The following is a 22,621-nucleotide window of genomic DNA, read 5'->3' on the forward strand; positions in this document are numbered from 1 at the left end:
CCATTCAATATGCATTTACTGAGTATAAATTGTGTGACCAATCTTATAGAAAAGACAAAAACATACACATAAAAGGAATTAGAAACAATTCTAAAACACCCTACAAATAAAAAGGTAAAAACTGCATGTTAACCTTCTAAGGGAAATGAAGAGAGAGAGAGAGAAAAAAACTTCTTAGTTTTAGTTTTCTATTAAATCATGATTCAAATCAATAATTACCACTTAAGTCATTTTAGATTAGAGAAAATACAGACATAAAACACAGGGTTAGGTAATGATAATTCTTTCAAACAGAACAGTAACAAAAGTGGTTTGAATGAAGGAGAATGGTTGTGAAGCAAGGGAGATCTCGAGCTGTATAAAGATACACAGGGAGTATATGCTTTTATTTTTGGGTCAAGAGATAAGTGCTGAAGGATGTGTGTTCAAAGGTGGTCAAAGTGGAGGTGAAGCAGGACTTGCTCACTTATCAGTTGATGCCTACATCCCTTCATAGTTCCACACAGCCCTGCTCTGTGCTCTTTCATTTGAAAGGGGCTGCAACAATCATAAGATCTGTGGGCTGAAGGAGCCCAGAGTTTGCTTGGTGACTTCCCTATTCATCATATAGCCACATGCATTTTTAAGAATGTTGAGAGGAAAGCAGAGAAGCTGTAGGAAACATTGAGTAATTTTAAATCCCTTTAGGAAATACAACAAAATATTGATTTTGTAAATGCTTCTACTTCATTTCCCCTGTCAGATTTTAAGATATACACACTGAAAAATTATTCATGTCTGAAAGTGATTACTTTCTATAATTAGGAAAAAATACCTTGTAATCCACTCCCCCAATTATTTTCCGGACCAGCTTAAATGTTAGGGCCCAAAGTTGTGTTCTTTCCCATTCAAGTGTGTCAGAGTTTATCAGGCATTCACAAACCATTCTAGAAAATAAAAATACTCATTCCAGTTACAAGACAGAATTTTGCAAGTCTCTAATAGCCAGGGTCCATGTACTCTGGACATTACATTTGTCAGTGTTCTTCAGAAAGGTACATTACTATTCAAGAATACTCTTTACAAAATTACAAATATGTTACATTTTTTACTTGTGTGAAAGACAGAACACAAAATAGAACAAAATAATATGATATTATATTTTTACTAGAAAGAAATCCAACAAAAGCTATTGATTAAATGTTTACCATCTTCAGTTTGTGGTAGGTTGTATTTTTCCAAGATGGCTGCAATAAGATTTTCAATCCCACATGCTCTTCTGAAGGGGGACACTGATACTCCTCCCATGAACAGGTGGGAGAAGGGACTAGATTCTTTTCCCCTAAATGTGGGCAGGCCTAAGATTATGACAAAAAGGACATTTACAACCCCAAGGCAAGGTATTACAACTTCTGCCTAGTCTTCTTTTGAATGCTTGATCTTGGACACCATCATGCTGTGAGAAAGTCCAGGTCACATGGACAGGACCTACATAGATTCCACCAATAGCTCCAGCTAAGATCCTAGATGACAGCCAGGCATCAACTACCAGACATATGAATGGGGAAACCTTCGTGATAACTATAGCTATAGCCACCATCTAATTGCAATCACGAGACCCTGAGATAAAAGTGCCTACTGAGCTCAGTCCACCACCATAACCATGAGTGTTAATAAAATATTAAGTGATCCTAGCCCCTGGGCTGAAAGACAAAGTCTATCTGGGTTTGAGCCTTTAAGTATACAATTCTAAGAACACTACGTCCTAGAAACTAAAATCTGAGATTTTATGAAGGATTACTTATTGAGCCTAACTTTCTTCTTCATTCCTTCATGTTTTTATAAGAATCTTGGCCAATTTCCAAACATTAAAAAATCTTGAGATTCTTTGGATTGCTCATATCCACCATTAAACATACCTGGGTGGAAGGAGACCAGTCTCTACTGCCATTGCTAAACAGTCATAGAGAAAAGAAATTCTTTTAGGACTATGCTGGCCATGAATAAATTTAACAATCCACTGGATGCACTGTTCATGAGATTCCTGGAAAATTAGAAAATGATTGCATTTTAGGTCCAAAGTGATATTTTATAACTGACAGATAACTAATACTATACCTGAGAGTATATCAAAACTATGAATGAAATACTCCATTATAAACATTCATGATGAAAACAATTTAAAAAAATGGAAAAATTCAGATTTAGTATTTCAGTTATATTAAGCTTAAAATAATAAAATTCTATCAATTCCCATCATTTTTATTACATGAGACCTCCAAAAGGAGGAAGATTTTATTAATGTACACATAGTCAATAGAAAACTCTAAAAAGGACTGTGTATGGCATTGTAAGAAGTGCCCTAAATGGCAGATTCAAACATTCCTGTCACTGGGGGAAAAATCCATTGTGAGTTAGTACATCAGCCTCACGAGAACTGTGTGACTCTAATCCTCAGCTGCCCAATTGTGAATCCAATGACATATTAAATTTCTAGACTTGTATAACTTTAAATCTGATATCAAAATATAGTACCCATATCAATTTGTCTTCTAGGATTCCCTCAAGAGGAACCTACATGTCCTCTTCTCTGCACTACCACTGTGCCTCATACACACTTCTATTGGAATGTATAATGCCGATTTAGAAAGATCTATTTTTTTTCTGGCTCCTCTATTAGAATACAAATTTCTGAAAAACAAGGGTCATCCTTAATTCATAAATTGTTTAACGAATTATTAAAATATGCTGAAAGCATGTTCAACACCAAAGAAGTACAAAACAAACCATAATGAGATAGAATTTCTCATTTTAGATCAGCAAACATCAAAAAAATTTATTAACAACCTACTGTGAGGCCCTAGGGAACAGATACTTTTACACATTCCTAGAGGAGTACAAATTGGTATAACTCTTATGGAAAGCTATCAGGAAATTTCTATAAAAATTTTAAGTAGACATACCCTCTAACCCAGCAATACTACTTCCAGGAATTTATTCAGTGTCCTGTGCACAATATTGTCCATTGTAGTATTGTTTAAAGTGGAGTAGTTAAGAAGTAACCTAAATAACCTAAACTGGAGTAGTTAAGAAAAACCAGGGGACTGGTTAAAGGAAGGTGCAATCATATAATAGATTATGTTGCTGTAAAAAAGAAAGGCAGAAATAACGTTCAATGGATTGACGTGGAATTATTTTCAGATTTTAATAGTAAGAGGAAAAGGGCTAATGAACAGTGAACACATTATGTGAATGTTCTATAAAAGTTGATCCTATATGTGTAAAATACCTCCAGAAGGCAACAAACTGAGAATACCAGCTACTGATACGAAAAAGAGCAGGTGTAAGCTAAGAGAGATGGAAGGCAGACTATTCATTGGGTCCCCTTTTTGGTACTTTTTGCATTTGGAGCCATATGAATAGATTACCTATTCGAAGACAATTAAAACAAGATTTAAGGGACGCCTGGGTGGCTCAGTGGTGGAGCATGTGCCTTTGGCTCAGGGCGTGATCCCGGAGTTCTGGGATGTAGTTCTCCAACGGGCTCCCTGCACGGAGCCTGCTTCTCCCTCTGCCTGTGTCTCTGCCTCCCTCTCTCTCTCTGCGTCTCTCATGAATAAATAAACAAAATCTTATATAAAAAAAACAAAACCCACAAGATTTATGCCTATGTAACCCCATGTTTGGGAAGTAAGTCTTACCACCAGTGGTCAAATATAAACAGTTCTCATTTTCCTACCAATAATGCAGCATCAGAAGATAATACATTCCTGGAACACCAGCTCTTTAAGGATCACACATTTTGTCTTTTTCATGGATACATTTTCTGGTGACTGTTCTTTGTTACTAAGTTCTACTGCTCCTTTCCTCATTTTTCTTAGAAGATCTGTGTATCTTTATTATAGTATCCTTATTGTGGCATCTTTGTTATCTTTACTATGGTATCTTTATTTATTTATTTTTTAAAGATTTTATTTATTTATTCATGAGAAACACACGGGCGGGGGGGGGGGGGGCGGGGGCAGAGACACAGGCAAAGGGAGAAGCAGGCTCCACTCCGGGAGCCGGATGTGGAACTTGATCCTGGGTCTCCAGGATCACGCCCTGGGCGGAAGGCAGATGCTAAGCCACTGAGCCACCCAGGGATCCCCTTACTATGGTATCTTTAATCATAGCATCTCTGTATCAATGTTTTGCTAGTTCCTTCTGTTGAATAAATGAATGAAATTTGTATCTTTTACAATTGCTACCAGAGCTGTTTCCACATGTACCAAATAAATCAGAGTAGGATGAAGTGTTTTATATAATCTAACATGGGGGAGATTTTTATAGGTGTCTCACAATGTGCCATCATCAGTTTGATTTCTTAATACTGGTTCTCCACTGGAAGAATACAAAATGAAACAAATGGAAACCAGAATACACATATAACAAATGATGACACTAATGTCTCCCTTTCCAAAAGAACCTTAGCAGCAACATCAAAGTAGTGTAAAAAAGGAGGCATCAAAAATCATGACCTGGATGTAGTAAAAAAATGCAGTGCTCACCTGAGAAAGACCACCCCAAAACTGTCTGAAGGCTCCCAGACAGCTAATTAGTTTTGTCTTTTCATCTTCAGGGGTGTCCATGAACATTCTAAAAAGCAAAAATCACAGATTTGCTACTAGTTCTTGAGGGGGAATTAATTCAACATAACCAGAATCTTACAGATCTCGCGTGCCTCCAAGGCAAACCTGAGTCACATCTTCCAAAGACACTCAAGTAAAAACACAAAAATCTGCCATGCATATATGTATACACTCACCCAGGAAAAGCCTCTTCTATAATTTCCGTTTTCTGTAAAAAAAGAAAAATAAGCGGTGTAAAAAAGTAAAAAAAATAAAAATAAAAAAAGGGGGGGACGCCCCTAAGACGACATTACAGTGTAACACAGGACAAGTCACCTTGACCCGCCACACGCACAAAATACCCCCGCCCCCCCCGGCCGGGCCCGTCACAAAGGGTGCTGGGGATTTCAGTGCAGACTGAATCTGACAGCATGCTGGGACGCGCTAGACCCCTGCAGACGTACGAGAGGCCACAACAGGAGAGGTGGGGGGCGCTGGCCGGGGCGGCTGCTGGGTGCCCCTCCCTCCCCCAGACGCCGCCCCGGCGCCCGGCGGCTCCACTCACCACCACATCCTCAAAAATGCTCTGCAGTTGCGTCTCCATCTGCACCATCGCCCCGGCTCGTCCTGGACGCTGGGCGCGCGGCCCGGTGAGGCCCAAGCTCCGGGAATTGACCGGCCGAGGGGCGGAAGCCCGCAAGAAACTTCAGCTGGCGGGGTAAGCTTTCTTTTCTCTGAAGCGCTCGGCCGAGTGGACCCCCGTCCCCGTCCAGCAAACCGCGGCGCTTGCACGGAAGCTGGGAAGCGTCGGGTGCGTGTGGATTAGCAACCCTGCGGAAACCAGGCCCCCAGCTAGTTGGTTCCGCCGGGGGAGAAGGGCGGCCAGCCGAGCCAGACGAGACTGCCACCAAGTGGAGCCTTGACCCCAAGTCACTCTGAGGCGTCGTCGGCTGCAGGCCGCCACCTCCCGGCTGGAACGGGAGTTCCTTCCTGCTCCAGGCTGATGCTTCTGCCTACTGGCAAGGAAAGAAGCTTGAAGCCCGGGGAATGGCAGCCAGGGAGAAGGGCTCCACCTGCAACCTAGGTCAACCTGTTGTCTGTGAGAGCTGCTGATCTTCTGGAGCCAAGAGTCGAAACCACACTTTTCTTGACGACAGGGACCGTGTCTTCTCAAGTAGGGTAACCCCAGTGCCTTGCACAGTGCCTGACACATAGCAAGCTTTTAACATAAAGGTCGGGGGGTAAAAAAAAATGAATGCATTATTACTGAATTTTAATTAGAATAATAAAATAATTATGTCTGCCGTTTTAGTTATAATCATCTAAAATAATATTTATCAATTTCTGAATACCTAGAGCTTCTTTGGTGAGGGTAGAAGTGGAGAAACCTTGGTAGATAGGAAGGCTGATCCATCTGCAGTGTCAGAGCCGTGGCTAAGTGCGCTGTGGGGTGTGCCCCTCCACCGCTGTGTTCTTCCAAGCACTAGTTTGACTCTTTCCTGGATGCCTGCCCTCCTCGCTCAAGCTGATGTAGGGTCTCTTCTTTATCCTCATGTAACACCTTTGTGCATAAGTAGTACAGTACTTCATTTATGAAATATTTGTTCACTCTTTGCTCAGCACTAGCCACAATATTAGGTATACTTAATGAACCATATTGCAGGAATCAATTTTGTAGGATGTCCAAGCTAGAAGGATGACAGGGCCAGAATTATTAAAATCTAAGCAGCGTAACAATCTATTATTCTTTTTTGTATGCTAAACATATTATCTTATTTTGGACTATCTTTAGTCAGGTAGACTTGTAAGAGTTTTCAGTTGGCAGATTTCCATGCTTCCACTCTGTTTCCTCTCTCTCTCTCTCTCTCTATATATATATATATATATATAGACTCAATATGATTTACATAGCAATTATCCCCAGATTACTCTATAGATTAAATTTAATCCCAATAAAAATTCCAGCATTTTTTGGTCAAATAGACAAGCTGATTCTAAAATTTATATGGAGCACTTGATGGGATGAGCACTGGGTGTTATTCTGTATGTTGGCAAATTGAACACCAATAAAAAGTAAATGTATTATTAAAAATACATAAATAAAATTTATATGGAAATACAAAGGATTTAGAATAGCCAAAATAAGCTTGAAAAAAAATTGGAGAACTTAAGCTATTCTACTTTGAGACTTGCTAATAAGCTACAGCAATTGAAACAATATGATATTATCATAACAATTGGAACTCTCACACATTTGTAGTATTGGAGTATAAAAATGGTAAACACGGGGAGGCCTGGGTGGCTCAGCGGTTGAGCATCTGCTTTCTGCCCCGGGCATGATCCTGGGAGTCCCACATCAAGCTCCCTGTATGGAGTCTGCTTCTCTCTCTGCTTATGTCTCTTCCTCTTTCTCTGTGTCTCTCATGAATAAATAAATTTTTAAAAATTATAAAAAAGAAAAGGTAAACACCAGTTTGGGGAACTCCTTGACATTTTTTAATAAAGTTAAACATATACTTACCATATAACCCCAGAATTCTGCTCCTAGGCATTTACCCAGCAGAGACGGTAACATATATCTGGAGAAAGACCTGTTCATGACTATTCATAGCAACCTTACTTACATTACTCAAAAACTGAGAATAATCTAAATGTCCACCAACAGGTGAATTGATAAACAATCTCTAGTATACTCATAAAATAGAATGATACACATGGATAGATCTCAAAATATAAAGTTGCGTGAAAGAAGCTAGATGCAAAAGAGTACATACTGTGTGATTCCAATTATATAAACCTCAAGAACATGCAAATAAATAGGTGGTTACATAAAACAGTGTTTGCCTCGACTGCAAAGGAACACCAGGAATTTCCCGTATGAAGAAAATACTTCTTATCTTGACTGAAGTGGTAGTTAAACCAGTGTAAATATTTGCCAATATTCATGGATCTGTACACATAAACTTTAGGTATTTCATTGTTTATATATTATTTGCCAATTGAATAAATGAACATTGGGGGAAAACACATTTAAATTGTATTTGGTTATGAAAAAGATCTAATTCTTTCCTGACCATTCTACCTTTTGAACTGTACAAGTCCTGGCAGATATTAAGATTTGCTAGCATTTGGGCAGCCCTGGTGGCTCAGTGGTTTAGCGCCGCCTTCAGCCCAGGGTGTGAACCTGGAGACCTGGGATTGAGTCCCACGTCGGGCTCCCTGTGTGGAGCCTGCTCCTCCCTCTGCCTGTGTCTGTGCCTCTCTCTCTCTGTGTGTCTCTCATGAATAAATAAGATCTTAAAAAATATATGCTTCTAAATCCTTACCTTGAAATTTCTATAATATGGAATATAATTGCCACAGCAGAACGTGTCAAACCACTGAATATTCACTAGAAGGAAGAAAAAAAAAGTATAAGGAAAGGACTGGTTGGAGATATCCTTGAATGTGTAATGTATCAACTATTTTAGCTTTCCTTAAAAATGACCAAGCCTTCAGCAGGAAGAATAATTACCTGGTACAGATCAAAGCAGACTGAGCAAAAGGGCAAACACAAAACTGTACCCAAGGGAAGTGTGCTAATGGTCAAACCAATGCAACTGAATTGGTTGGTTCTAGGTGGAGGCTTGGTGCTGGGAACAGGAACTAAATCAGAAGCTCAGGAAATAAGTAAAGGCAGAAATGCAAGCAGAGATGATTAATAAGACTGGAACACCCAGGATGGATGTCTCTGTGAAAAAGGCTGGTACATTCAGATCACTGTTAGCACTGGACTCAAGACAAATAGTTGGATCAGCCTGGAAAGTGAGGCCAGCGTAGACACTCTGAAAGCCTGGGTGAGTAGTCTGAGTCAGAAGCTAATCGTATGATTGCTTTGGGTTTGTAAATAATGGACTGAGCGATAAGAAAGACAAAAAATAAAATAAAATACAACAAAATAAAGTAAAATATAAAAACAGCACATGGCATAGAATGAATACTAGGCTAGATTTAAGGGTCCAGGGAATATACCTACATCCGTAAAGAATAGGATATAGCAAAAAAAAAAAAAAAAAAAAAAAAAAAAAAAGGAAGCTGGAAACCCTAGATTTTGAAGGTGGAGATGAAGCAGTTTAGGGCTATTGGGGAAAGGGAGGAGAGAAGAGGCATATCCCATCAACATGGTATCTTTTGTATCTTCATGTTTTCTATTCCAAATTCTAATATAATGTCATAAGTGAATGAATGATGAATGAAAGAATATTGAGTTTGTAAAGGAAGGTGTGGAGAGTAAGCTGGGTTTTAGGTTCCAAGCATATAAGTTATTTCATGGACTCATCAGTGAAATGAAAATCCCACTGGCTACCACCATAAGAATCCCATTGGTGAGGGAACCAGGATTCAATGGTTTTTTTTTTCTTTTAAGTAGGCTCTATGCCCAGCATGTAGCCCAACTTGGAGCTTTAACTACAACCCCAAGATCAAGACCTGAACTGAGATTAAGAGTCAGATGCTTAACTGACTGAGCTACCCAGGAACCCCATAGAAAACTAATCTAAATGCCTAAGCATCAATATTGGCTACCTAAGAGAGATGGGAGAGATAGATTATTTATTATAAAGTAACACTTTTGAAAAAAAGTAGAGTGGAGATATTCTCTTCACTTTTGATGCTGAAGAATTCAACATGTGTGTTCCATAAATAATTCAACATTATTAGGTCCCAGACCTAACTTGTCATCTTTCTAGAAAACTAGACTCTTCTCCTGGTGCCCCCTCTCTCTGCTAAAGACACCTCCCTGCTCCTAGTCATCTGAGTTTAGAATCAGTCTTTCAAGCCCAGAGGTACATGCTGTCATGTTTCTCCAGGTGAGCACTTACCTGTTTCCACTGGCTTCATTTAGCTTGTCACCTCTCTCTAGGACTGCAATAGCTGCACCTACGTGGTCCACTCTATTCTTGAGAGCCAGGTAAATATTCTAAAAGTGCATCTTCTATCATGTTACTCTCTGACTTTAGATCCTTCTTTGGCTTTTCCTTTCCTACAGACTTACATTTAAATTTCTTCAATCCAAGCTACTTCATTTCTTTTTTTCTTTCTTTCTTTGGAAAGAATGGCTTTTTAACTCCAAATTTATTATTTTAAAAATCTTACAACATAGATTTCACAGCCCAAAGAAGATATATGATTTTTATAATTTATTCTGCCTTGTAAAAACCTCATTTTTTGGATTTCATTTGTATAGAGGTATTTTGATTCATATAGTACTTTAACTCATACCAATAGTTTCTTTCTGTAGTCCAGAATTTAAAACTTTGGGGATGCCTGGTTGATTCAGGCAGTTATGCATCTGCCTTCTGCTCAAGTCATGATCCTGGGGTCCTGGGATTAAGCCCTGCATCAGGCTCCCAGCTCACTGGGGAGTCTGCTTCTCCCTTTCCTTCTGCCTCTCCTCCTTGCTCTTGCTCTCTCTCTCTCAAATAAATAAATAAAAACTTAAAAAAAGAATGTTAAATGTTAATTTTCATGGTATACGCTGTGAAACCAATTGATAATACTATTAATATAATTCTTTTTGTTACTATTTTTCAAAGCACTGTATGTAAATATTTCAAAGAGTTCTCTAAAGCTTATATTGAAAAAATAAATGTTCAACCAAACTCCTCCCCACCTTCAACTCTTTTCCCAGAAGCTAGCCATGTTCAATTCTTTTTCTAAATAACATGATTTATTCTATTATTTTTTGCTATTTCTGTTTAAATATTACATTTCAACTTCTTACTTTGAAAGAGTATGTAGTGTTCCCTGATATGCCTCACATTTCCTCCTTCTCCAACCTACTCATGTAGTTTTTTGTTAAGTAAATAATTACAGACCATTCATTCCAATCTGACTCTGTAGCTATTACATATAATTTAGCAACACAGTGCATTGTAATTACATTCCCTTTTCTTTCTTTCTCTTTCTTTCTTTCTTTCTTTCTTTCTTTCTTTCTTTCTTTCTTTCTTTATTATGAGAGAGAGAGAGAGAGAGAGAGAGGCAGAGACCTAGGCAGAGGGAGAAGCAGGCTCCATGCACCGGGAGCCCGACGCGGGACTCGATCCCGGGTCTCCAGGATCGCGCCCTGGGCCAAAGGCAGGCGCTAAACCGCTGCGCCACCCAGGGATCCCACATTCCCTTTTCTATACCACATTTTGTTTTGTTTTGAGAGTTAATAATTGTCTTGTGTTTTTCTTTGCTTAGTTTTGGATGTGCCTATCACTAATTCATCCAGAAACCTCTGTCTGAGATGTAAATCTCTCAGGAACCAGACACATAAAGTATTTACCAATTTATCTTCCTCTTGGGCACATCCAGTCCTGGAGATTCTTTTTTGCCCTCTCAGACCTCACTACTATGTACTCAGCTTCACGCCTTTCTCCTCCTAAATTTATTACCTTGTTTGCAGAATGGAGAAAGAATACAACCTCCATTAGCTTTCTCAAAAGAGTATTTATTTTCCCTGAACTATTTTGAAAAATTTAAAACCTAGAGAAAAATCGCAAAAAGTTTACAATCAACATACATATTTCAAACATTTTACCACATTTACTATTCCTTTTTCTCTTCCTCTCTGGCTCTCTTTTCTCTATCTCCCAATCTAATTATATCTTTGTGAACTATTTGAGAATTATTTACAAACATCATAACTTCACTCTGAAATATTTCACCGTGTGCCTTCTGAAAGTCAATGCACTAAGGACCTGACTTTCCTAACCACCATATACTTATCACACTCAGGAAATTAAACATCAATATACTACTGTTGGGACCCCTGGGTGGGTTAGTGGTTGAGCATCTGCCTTTGGCTGAGGGTGTGATCCTGGAGTTCCTGGATGGAGTCCCACATCAGGCTCCTTGCATGGAGCTTGCTTCTCCTTCTGCCTCTCTCTCTGTGTCTCTCATGAATAAATAAATAAAATCTTAAAAAAATATATACTACTGTTATCTAGAATACATATACTGACATTTCCTCAATTGTCTCAGTAGTGTCCTTCAATTATCATTTTTTTCTTCCATTTTTACTCCATTTTATTTATCCAGGATCCAGAGATCTTGTATTGCATTTAGTTGTAAGGTTTCTCCTTTCAGATTACAGTTCTGTAGTCCTTCCTGTCCCCACTTCATAAAATTGACATTTTTAAAGATTCCACATAAGCTGTTTTACAGAATGTCCCTCAATTTGGATTGTGTTCATTAGTGGCAGCCTTTGAAAGTTGGAAGAAATTAGAGATAGATTAGGGATTAGCAATACTATATGCCATATTGGTCCTGTTACATCCTTTATTTTTTTATTTTATTTTTTTTTCTGTTACATCCTTTAAAGTGTTGTTTTTTAGAAGGTGTAGCTCTGATGTAAGCTTTAGAGAAAACATACGTAAATACCCATATACACGTACATACACATATTCACAAAATCAAGTTTGTGTAATTTTTTTTTAAGTTTGTGTAATTTCAAGTGGCTCACAGAACTTCCCTTGAAGCCTATACATGCAAGTACATGAAACTGTGGCAAAGATTGTGCTCTAAACATAATCGGCATGGGTGATGGGACTTATGATCCCGCTACTTAGCCATAGTGCTTGAGTTACATTTTAAGTTACATAATGTGTATTAGAAATGTTACCTATTTTTTATTTTTGAAAAGATTTTATTTATTTATTCATGAGAGACACAGAGAGAGGAAGAGGCAGAGACACAGGCAGAGGGAGAAGCAAGCTCCATGCAGGGAGCTCGATGTGGGACTTGATCCCCAGACCCCAAGATCACGCCCTGAGCTGAAGGCAGATGCGCAACTGCTGAGCCACCCAGGCGTCCCAGAAATGCTAACTCTTACCTTATGGAATTGTTTCCCTAAAATTCATATGGTGAAGTCCTACTACTGCAGAACACGACTGTCTTTAAAAAGTCTTTAAATAGAGTCATATTGAGAGAATATGAGGTCATTAGAGTAGGCCTTAATCAATATGGCTACTATCCTTATAAGAAGAGAGTATTGGAATGCAGACAGAGCCACCAGACAGGTGCACGCACAGAGAGCCAACCATGTGAAGTTACAGGGAGAAGGCGCCAATCTGCAAGCTTAAAGAGAGGCTGTAGGAGCAGCCAACCCTGCATCACCTTGATTTTGGACTTCCAGTTTCCATTATTATGAAAACAATAAATTTCTGTTGCTAAGCCACCCAGTCTAGGGTATCTTTCATGGCAGCCCTAACAAACTAATGTTTGTACCTTTCTGAATTCTCTTAGGAAAGTTTAATTATTTCAACCTCTATTCCCCTGGTATTTCATAATATCTGGCCTTTGTGATAGATACTGGACCAAATGGCAAACCAAAACTGACCTTCTTCCTATACATGGTAGAAGCTGGACATGCCAGAGAGATTCTGAAGTTTTGGGAAATAATCCAGGTCCTGCCTGGCTTCAAGGAAGTAGAATGAAACCACAGCCTATACTTTCATTGACCTTGGAGAGCCTTGGAGAACTCAGGTAGCATGATAACACTCTGGCTTTAGGATATCTTTTCTGGAGAGGTCTCTAGAATTTCTGTCCTAAATGAGGTCCACTGGAGAACATTGAAAACAAGAAGAGCCTACTAAAGCTTAGAAAAGTTTTGACAGTAAAATTATTTCTGAGTTTTGAAATGAATAAGAAAGAGTTTTAAAATTCTAACATTACTAGGGCATATTTCTTCACTTGAGGCAAAGCAAGAGGAACAGTGCTCCAGGACCCAAAGACAACCTTAGAAATGGTGGTTGTTCAGTAGAAAACAACTGCAATGCTATAGGAGGCATCAGATCAGGTTTCTGACTTCTGAATCATAAGAGGTAGTAATTGGTGGTTCAAGTGACCAGCTGTTGCAAGTCTCTCTGGTCAAGTACATTAGTGGCAGCCTTTGAAAGTTGGAAGAAATTGGAGATAGATTGGGGGTTAGCAATACTACAAAGGGCCATTAGTAAATATTTTAAGCTTTGTGGGCCAAGAAGCAAAACTAAACATATTATATAGTTATGTGTATAAAATCAGAGCTGTGTATGTATTTATATAATACATTATATATTAAAGATTGCTTTTCCCTTTAGCAAGGCATTAACATTCCTTCCTTGTTAGCAAGACATTAACATTAGAACAACTGGAAGCTTCCTGAGGTAGTCACACACATCCCACCCTGGGTGGGGTTGTTTGTGGGATATCAGCTGTGCTTTGTCCTCAGCTAGCCCAGCTCCCTCATCAATTATAGAGTACCTTTTTTTTTTTTTTTTTTTTTTTTGGTAATACAGGTTTACTGATAAGTATGGAACTCCTTCCCCCCCACCCCACCCCCAGGGTTGGAAGAAAATTTTTGTTTAACTGAGGTTCAAAATGACAGTTCTCTACCTCCAAGTTGATTATAAATGTTCAGCTATATTGATTAGCAATGAGATTCTATTTTCCATCTTGGAAAATGTCTTTTCTCACACAAAGGTACTATAAAATACTGATATCAATCTACAGGCACTGATTCTACTTTATTATTGTGATTGTCTGAATGTCTAGTAACCCAGTCACTTGACTTTATTTCAGTTTCCAGAACTATAACACATGCTGAGCTTTTGCCTTGACCCTCATGTAAAACGTTGCCTCTCAGTCCTGGTTCAGCATTGCTAACACCAATCTCACCGGGACTGCTAGTCCCAGAATCAGCTCCAATATTGGATCTTTATTTACCAAGGACTAACATCTGCCTTACCTGTACTAACTGCTTATCAGGGTAGTTTTCTCTTTGCTAGGCATGCTTGTCAATCTCTTTGTATGTTTTTCTGCCTTTTCCTTATGACAGACCCTCCTTGATGTTGGCCACCTGTCCCTTGTTATGTCATGTTATTTGAGATCTTTCAACTTTGACAGACTCCTTCCTGCTGCTTGGCCTGAGCCTAGTATTTGCCTTATCTCCACCACTTCTCTCAGTGTATCTAGTTTCTTTGGACCTTCCCAGTCTGGCTTGTCTAAGTACTGCTCAAGCTCTAGTGCTGGAACCAGAAAGGGCAGGTTTATGTGACTTAAGAAAAATTGATTTTGGCAGGCCATGGGACTTTCCCAAGACAGCGGCAAGTAGGTTTTCTGTGATTTTTAGAAAAGTTCTCAGAGTTCTGTATGATGACCTTGTCGAGTGTGAGAAATATTTATGATTGGTGGGAGATGAAATGCTAGCTGCCTATCGGAGCACAAATGTTCTAGGCCATTAAGCATTACAATATGCAGAGTGAAGCTTTCAGAACCCAGAAGGTGCAGACTGTTCTAAAGTTTGAAGGGGAAAAGAATAGCAGTGCTTCCAAAGTTCAAGTAACTTAAAGAGCACAGAATCCAGTCAAGCTAACTAGACGGTCTATTCCAAAGTCTAAGTTGTATGGAGGGTGTGGATTTGGCCAGTGTCCAATGCCCAGGTGAACTGTTGGGAATAAGTTTCTAAGACTTGACACACTCAAAAGAGGTTGGAGTTTAGAGCTCATTTAGGAGAATTGCTATAGTGGAAAATATGACTAGACACTGGACTGTGCTAACATCTTTACCATACGTGCCATGTGTATGCCCCAGGTAGATTTCCCGAGGTTTACTCACCTCAGGACTTGAGGGACTAAGATATTTTTCCATTAATTTGGTAATTTAGAGATAATTTGAGGTCACCTTAAAAGTGAATAATTTGATGTCGAGTCAATTAACTTGCAAATGAAAGAGACAAGATTTTATCAGAGGCCTCTTGACTTTCTTATCTAGTGCTTTTGTGTTCTCAGGGTTGAAAGAGGGAGAAGGATGAGGGAGGAAGAAGAGGAAGGATGTTCTGACAGTGGGGGGAGGTAAGGAATTACATAATAAAAATATGGAGCCAGAGTCAGTGGTATTCTGGTGAACAAAGCTGATATAGAATCAAGTGGCGCCATGGAGAGTACCAGGAAAGAGCATCTGAATGCAACTGGGGTATTAATACCAGGTTAGCATCCTGGAGTCAAGGTATACAAATTATTATAGCAGACAGAGGGGTGCCTAGGTGGCTTAGTCGGTTAAGCATCTGCCTTTGGTTCAGGTCATGCTCTCAGGGTCCTGGGATAGAGCCTGCCCAGTGGGGAGTCTGCTTCTCCCTCACCCTTTATTCCTCCCTCCCATCCCACTCCACCCCACTCCCACTTATGCATGCACTCATGCCCTATTGCTCCCTATATATCAAATAAATATAATCTTTAAAAAAAATTGAGAAGGCAGAAACCAAGATAACAGATTCTGGAGTTCCAAATGAGAGGTTAAAATAGGGCAAAGTCTTAAGAAGAAAGAAAAATATGAGAAGATGCTCAAAATATGTATCAGAGCAAAGTCTTTTAGAGGGAGGGAGGGAGAGAGAGAAAGGAATTAACTCATTTGATTGTGGGGACTGGCAAGTCTGAAATCCATAGGGCAGAGCAAGCTGACAGGTTGGAAACCTGGGCTAATGGTGTAGTCTTGCAGGAAAATTTCTTGTTCTTTTAGCCTTAAACTGATTGAATGAAACCCACCAACATTATTGAGGGTAATTTCCTTTATTTAAAAGTCAAATGATTGTAGATGTTACCACATTTACAAAATAGCATTGTGGCAACACCCTAGATTAGATTTTGATTAAATAACTAGATACTATAGTTTAGCAAATCAACACAAAACTACCATCACTGACTGGAAGATAAAAGTAGGAGAACTGTTCATGAAAGTCAAGGCAGATTAGATAGATTGTCATAAATGCAAATAGAAAAGTTGAAGCTAGATGTCAGATGACTAGATAAAAGCCATGATTCCTAGGAATCTAATTTTGATGCCAACTGTGATGTAGACTTGATTTTTTTTTCTTACTTTCTGTTTGTCACAACAGCAATGATAACAGTACTCCCTGAAGTGGGAATCTCAAGACCAGGTGGAATCTCACTTCTGAGATAGCAGTAATCAAGGTGACCTTGGGCAGACAGTCAAGCTCTAGAGATCCTCTAGTCTTATCTGTAAAATAGGCAGTTTAAGCAAATCCAGAGAATGTTTGCAGAAAAAGAATTCAAAAGTGCATGCACTGCTCAAAGCAAAGTGTTTACACTGATGTTGGCTGCATATAAAATGGCTAGGAGGGATAATTTACCCCAAAATCCAGTAGATTCTAATTCAATTGATGTGGAACCTGGGCCTCAGAATTTCAAAAATTAAAATTAAAAGACTATTCTGGTTGTTTCTAATTTTATCTAGTGCAGAGAACTGTTTGCCAAAGTTATTCAAATATGTTTTTATTCACTTCTGATTTTTAAAGACCTGGTATTGGGGATCCCTGGGTGGCTCAGTGGTTTAGTGCCTGCCTTCAGCCCAGGGCATGATCCTGGAGACCTGGGATTGAGTCCCACATCAGGCTCCCTGCATGGAGCCTGCTTCTCCCTCTGTCTGTGTCTCTGCCTCTCTCTCTGTGTCTGTCTCTTATGAAAAAAAAAAAAAATCTAAAAAATAAAAAATAAAAAAATAAAGACCTGTTATCCACCGTGGTCCATAGAAAGAAGTCTTCAGAGCTTGGTTTAGGTTATCCTTATGGCATCTTCTTCTAAAACTAATTCCTTCTATTCTAGCAATGCATACAGATGCTTCCACTGGGTAGGCCTGAAGGTGAAGTTGGAGGTATACTAGAATGAGAAGAATAGCACAAATCCTTAAAAGGAAACAAGGCTCTTCTTCTTCTTCTTCTTTTGGATTAGAGAATAAATTTATTTCTCACAGTTTGGAAGGCTGGGAAGTCCAAGATCAGTTGCCAGCATGATCAGGTGTTGGTAAGAGCCCTCTTCCTGGTTTTCAGATGACCATCTTTTTGCTTTCCTCACATGGTGCAAAGAGAGAGGTCTCTGGTCTCTTTCTTTTTTTATAAGTGTAAGAGGCCCATTATGGAGGCTCTATCCTCATGACCTCATCTGAACCTAATTACCTCCAAATATCATAATGGAGATTATAGATTCCACATATGAATTTGGAGGAGACACAAACATTCATAGCATTCTGCCCTTCTTTAAAAATTCAGCATGGCTCTTATTCTGAAGAGCTTTCCTTAAGGGAGTGGGCTCTAATAATACAATCAGGGATTTAGCCATGACTTTCAGAAATAATCTTCACGTTTATAAGTCATTGCATATTAGGATAGATTTCCTATTTTTTTCACCGCTTTTAGCGTTGTAATAGTTTAGGTTAGTGTTTTCCAAAGAATATACTGCAACCTACAGGATTTTTATAATCTTTATGTCAGAAAAGGGTTCTCAAGTTTTTATTGACCAAGGAAGTTATCTTAGGACTAATGTTTGATGGAATTACACTTTGAGAATTACTCCCTTGGAGTCATTTATACTGGAAGAGTTTATGCCCACCATTTACTATAACTCTCTTTGGCTACATTTGCTATTAATTGAGCTTCTTTCGTCATAACCTGTACTCCCTTTTCTTAGGGAGAGGTGTGTATTAGGATGCTCTGGTCTATATAAATAAGGAAAGAGTAAGTTTATTTGGTTAGGGAAATTGCCTTGAATTTGGGGGAATTAGAAGACTCAGATTTCAGTTCCACTTCTGGCATCTGGAACATACATGACTTGGAACAAGAAAGTCATAGATCTTAATTTGAATAATCAGACCTTTACTCAACTACAAAATAGGAATAAAATGTTTGTAAGGGATATTGTTAACTTTGACATGAGATAAAACATATGAAAACATACCAAACTTTTAACCTCTGTGAAATAAAAGATATAATTATTATATAATTAAATACTTTATATAAATTCAACAGAGTTTGGGGATTCCTATATGGTTAAAGCACATTTTTAATATGTTGGTTTTCAGCTGTGCTATGAAGTTTATACAAATGAGAAGCTCCCTGGAATTTCTGTAACAAGGCCTTTTGTTCCAGATTATTTTTGAAGAAAACAAATGGTCAGATTGTATTAAAACTTGATTATAGTCTTATGATCTCTTTTTATGTATATATTGATCAGTATTTAATATTTGTCTACAGTGTCCTGGAAAAGGACTTTTATCTCTTTTTTAAAGATTTTTATTTATTCATGAGAGACACACACACACACAGGGAGAGAGTAGTGAGAGAGAGGCAGAGACACAGGCAGAGGGAGAAGCAGGGTCCACGCAGGGAGCCCGATGTGGGACTCAATCCCAGGACTCCAGGATCACACCCTGAGTCAAAGACACACACCCAACTGCTGAGCCACCCAGGTGTCCAATGAACTTTTATCTCTTGACACTGTTGTTATTACAACTTTCTTCCTCTCCTTTCATTGTCCAATCACTGAAGAGGTATAATCTCTCCAAATTTTTGAAAGTTAGTCACAGCCGTGTAACTCATTCAGTTCTTCTTTGCTGGACTAGAAAAAGGAAGGAGTTCTACTGTCTTCTAGTAAAACGGGTTTATACAATAATGGAGTCTATGCTGGTTTTACCAATGGAAGAAACTGTTAAGAGGAACACTGCTACAAAATACAAAATAATCTGTATTGTAAGTACAGTTTTTCATTTTAATCTTTGTAGCTTTATGACAAATGTTAAATGTATGACTCCCATTTCTATTTGTGTTGCTATTTAAGTGTAAAGTTTTAAGTGCATGTATTCAGTTTTATCCCCTCTGACAACCCTGATGCCAAATTAATATTTTAATCATGTTTTGCCTAAAAAAATGTGAGTAACAAACTAATATTTGATCAATCTAAAAAGTTGGGATCTGTGGTAAAACACTTTATAGCATTGACTTTAGCATGATTATAATCACCCCCTTCCAAGACACCATTTTACTGCATGAATATTTTTAAGACCAGAGAGTGAGAAATTAAAATCACTGTATCTTATATTCTTATGTTGGACTATAGCTTTTATCTTAGATTACTTCATTTCTTTTTATTTTATTTTATTTTATTTTATTTTATTTTATTTTATTTTATTTTATTTTAGATTACTTCACTTCTAAAGATGGTTTCACCATTCAACCACTCCATTTTCCTGCTTGTTTTTACTGTCCTGAATCATCTTGAAAGTCAGTCCTTCTCTACTGTCCTGCTGCATCTATAACAGTAATACTATTGTATATTATTATTATTATTATTATTTTCTCTTGAATTCTCTCCCCTTGCTTCCATTATGGTATTGGCATCCTAATTTTTATAACTTCTGTTTATCTGCATTCTTGGCTGATTTATCTTTTCATTGCACATTGCACATGGTGTTTCAACTGAACCCTGTCTAAAGATCATTTCTTTAGGCAATCTCATGTTTTTATGATCTTAAAAGTCACATTGTCAACCAAGAATTTCAAGTAAGCCAGTAGGTCTGACTTCATGGTGAGTTTCTGCCACACAATTGTTTTTTTTTAAGATTGTATTTATTCATGAGACGTGCTTGCTTGGGCAGCACATATATTCATGAGAGACGCAGAGAGAGAGAGGCAGAGACATAGGCAGAGGGAGAAGCTGACTCCCAGGACCCCAGGATCACGTCTGAGCCAATTACAGTCAGTCACTGAGCCACCTAGGTGCTCCCTCTGCCACACAATTTCATTTTTTTAAATTTATTTTTTATTGGTGTTCAATTTACTAACATACAGAATAACCCCCAGTGCCCGTCACCCATTCACTCCCACCCCCCGCCCTCCTCCCCTTCTACCACCCCTAGTTCGTTTCCCAGAGTTAGCAGTCTTTACGTTCTGTCTCCCTTTCTGATATTTCCCACACATTTCTTCTCCCTTCCCTTATATTCCCTTTCACTATTTTTTATATTCCCCAAATGAATGAGAACATATAATGTTTGTCCTTCTCCGACTGACTTACTTCACTCAGCATAATACCCTCCAGTTCCATCCACGTTGAAGCAAATGGTGGGTATTTGTCATTTCTAATAGCTGAGTAATATTCCATTGTATACATAAACCACATCATCTTTACCCATTCATCTTTCGTTGGACACCGAGGCTCCTTCCACAGTTTGGCTATCATAGCCATTGCTGCTAGAAACATCGGGGTGCAGGTGTCCCGGCGTTTCATTGCATTTGTATCTTTGGGGTAAATCCCCAACAGTGCAATTGCTGGGTTGTAGGGCAGGTATATTTTTAACTCTTTGAGGAACCTCCACACAGTCTTCCAGAGTGGCTGCACCAGTTCACATTCCCACCAACAGTGTATGAGGGTTCCCTTTTCTCCGCATCCTCTCCAACATTTGTTGTTTCCTGCCTTGTTAATTTTCCCCATTCTCACTGGTGTGAGGTGGTATCTCATTGTGGTTTTGATTTGTATTTCCCTGATGGCAAGTGATGCAGAGCATTTTCTCATATGCATGTTGGCCATGTCTATGTCTTCCTCTGTGAGACTTCCGTTCATGTCTTTCGCCCATTTCATGATTGGATTGTCTGTTTCTTTGGTGTTGAGTTGAATAAGTCCTTTATAGATCTTGGAAACTAGCCCTTTATCTGATACGTCATTTGCAAATATCTTCTCCCATTATGTAGGTTGTATTTTACTTTTGTTGACTGTATCCTTTGCTGTGCAAAAGCTTCTTATCTTGATGAAGTCCCAATAGTTCATTTTTGCTTTTGTTTCTTTTGCCTTCGTGGATGTATCTTGCAAGAAGTTACTGTGGCCGAGTTCAAAAAGGGTGTTGCCTGTGTTCTTCTCCAGGATTTTGATGGAATCTTGTCTCACATTTAGATCTTTCATCCATTTTGAGTTTATCTTTGTGTATGGTGAAAGAGACTGGTCTAGTTTCATTCTTCTGCATGTGGATGTCCAATTTTCCCAGCACCATTTATTGAAGAGACTGTCTTTCTTCCAATGGATAGTCTTTCCTCCTTTATCGAATATTGTTGCCCATAAAGTTCAGGGTCCACTTCTGGATTCTCTATTCTGTTCCATTGATCTATGTGTCTGTTTTTGTGCCAGTACCACACTGTCTTGATGACCACAGCTTTGTAGTACAACCTGAAATCTGGCATTGTGATGCCCCCAGATATGGTTTTCTTTTTTAAAATTCCCCTGGCTATTTGGGGTCTTTTCTGATTCCACACAAATCTTAAAATAATTTATTCTAACTCTCTGAAGAAAGTCCATGATATTTTGATAGGGATTGCATTAAACGTGTATATTGCCCTGGGTAACATTGACATTTTCACAATATTAATTCTGCCGATCCATGAGCATGGAATATTTTTCCATCTCTTTGTGTCTTCCTCAATTTCTTTCAGAAGTGTTCTATAGTTTTGAGGGTATAGATCCTTTACATCTTTGGTTAGGTCTATTCCTAGGTATCTTATGCTTTTGGGTGCAATTGTAAATGGGATTGACTCCTTAATTTCTCTTTCTTCAGTCTCATTGTTAGTGTATAGAAATGCCACTGACTTCTGGGCATTGATTTTGTATCCTGCCACGCTACCGAATTGCTGTATGAGTTCTAGCAATCTTGGGGTGGAGGCTTTTGGGTTTTCTATGTAGAGTATCATGTCATCGGCGAAGAGGGAGAGTTTGACTTCTTCTTTGCCAATTTGAATGCATTTAATGTCTTTTTGTTGCCTGATTGCTGAGGCTAGGACTTCTAGTACTATGTTGAATAGCAGCGGTGAGAGTGGACATCCCTGTCTTGTTCCTGATCTTAGGGGAAAGGCTCCCAGTGCTTCCCCATTGAGAATGATATTTGCTGTGCCACACAATTTCAAATGCCTTCTTACTGGCTCCTCATCGAGTATCTCAAGGCAAAACCAATTATGTAATTTCTCATACCTATCCTGCCGTAATTTTCTCCCAAATTCCCTACTTTAGTTAAAGTCACCATCATTTTGTCACTCAAGCATTATTTCTAGAAGTAAATGAAATAATGTAAGCATTGAGCCCAGGAACTAGGGCAAAGTAAATTGTCATGATATTCTATTCATTAAATATCCTTCTGGGAACTTTGGAGTGCTCTTTTAACTTCTATGCTATTTATTATATTTATCCCATCTTATGAATTCAAGA

At 38.7% G+C, this 22,621-nt stretch overlaps 2 protein-coding genes across 27 annotated transcripts in view; one reads left to right on the plus strand and one right to left on the minus strand.

Annotated features, from left to right (window-relative positions):
• MED23 (mediator complex subunit 23) overlaps window positions 1-5,412 on the minus strand; it is a 45,417-nt gene extending 40,005 nt beyond the window's left edge. For 4 of the 12 annotated variants that reach the window (XM_077904844.1, XM_077904848.1, XM_077904850.1 and 1 more), the window contains exons 1-5: window positions 5,155-5,411; window positions 4,787-4,818; window positions 4,530-4,617; window positions 1,899-2,023; window positions 815-926 (exon numbers count right to left, since the gene is read on the minus strand). In XM_077904844.1, coding sequence (XP_077760970.1) covers window positions 815-926; window positions 1,899-2,023; window positions 4,530-4,617; window positions 4,787-4,818; window positions 5,155-5,202 — 405 coding nt within the window. In that variant the 5' untranslated portion in view covers window positions 5,203-5,411. Of the gene's footprint in view, window positions 1-814; window positions 927-1,898; window positions 2,024-4,529; window positions 4,618-4,786; window positions 4,819-5,154 lie in introns of all 12 variants that reach the window. The other 8 variants (XM_077904846.1, XM_077904851.1, XM_077904849.1 and 5 more) reach the window with 4 other exon arrangements.
• Window positions 4,997-22,621, plus strand: part of ENPP3 (ectonucleotide pyrophosphatase/phosphodiesterase 3) — a 98,286-nt gene continuing 80,661 nt past the window's right edge. For 8 of the 15 annotated variants that reach the window (XM_077904859.1, XM_077904856.1, XM_077904861.1 and 5 more), the window contains exons 1-2: window positions 4,997-5,307; window positions 19,002-19,128. In XM_077904859.1, coding sequence (XP_077760985.1) covers window positions 5,021-5,307; window positions 19,002-19,128 — 414 coding nt within the window. In that variant the 5' untranslated portion in view covers window positions 4,997-5,020. Of the gene's footprint in view, window positions 5,764-8,279; window positions 8,426-9,409; window positions 9,538-19,001; window positions 19,129-19,577; window positions 19,697-22,621 lie in introns of those variants that run through there. The other 7 variants (XM_077904864.1, XM_077904865.1, XM_077904860.1 and 4 more) reach the window with 7 other exon arrangements.

This window comes from Canis aureus, chromosome 7 (genome assembly GCF_053574225.1).
Source record: "Canis aureus isolate CA01 chromosome 7, VMU_Caureus_v.1.0, whole genome shotgun sequence".
In the NCBI taxonomy this organism is placed as follows: Eukaryota; Metazoa; Chordata; class Mammalia; order Carnivora; family Canidae; genus Canis; species Canis aureus.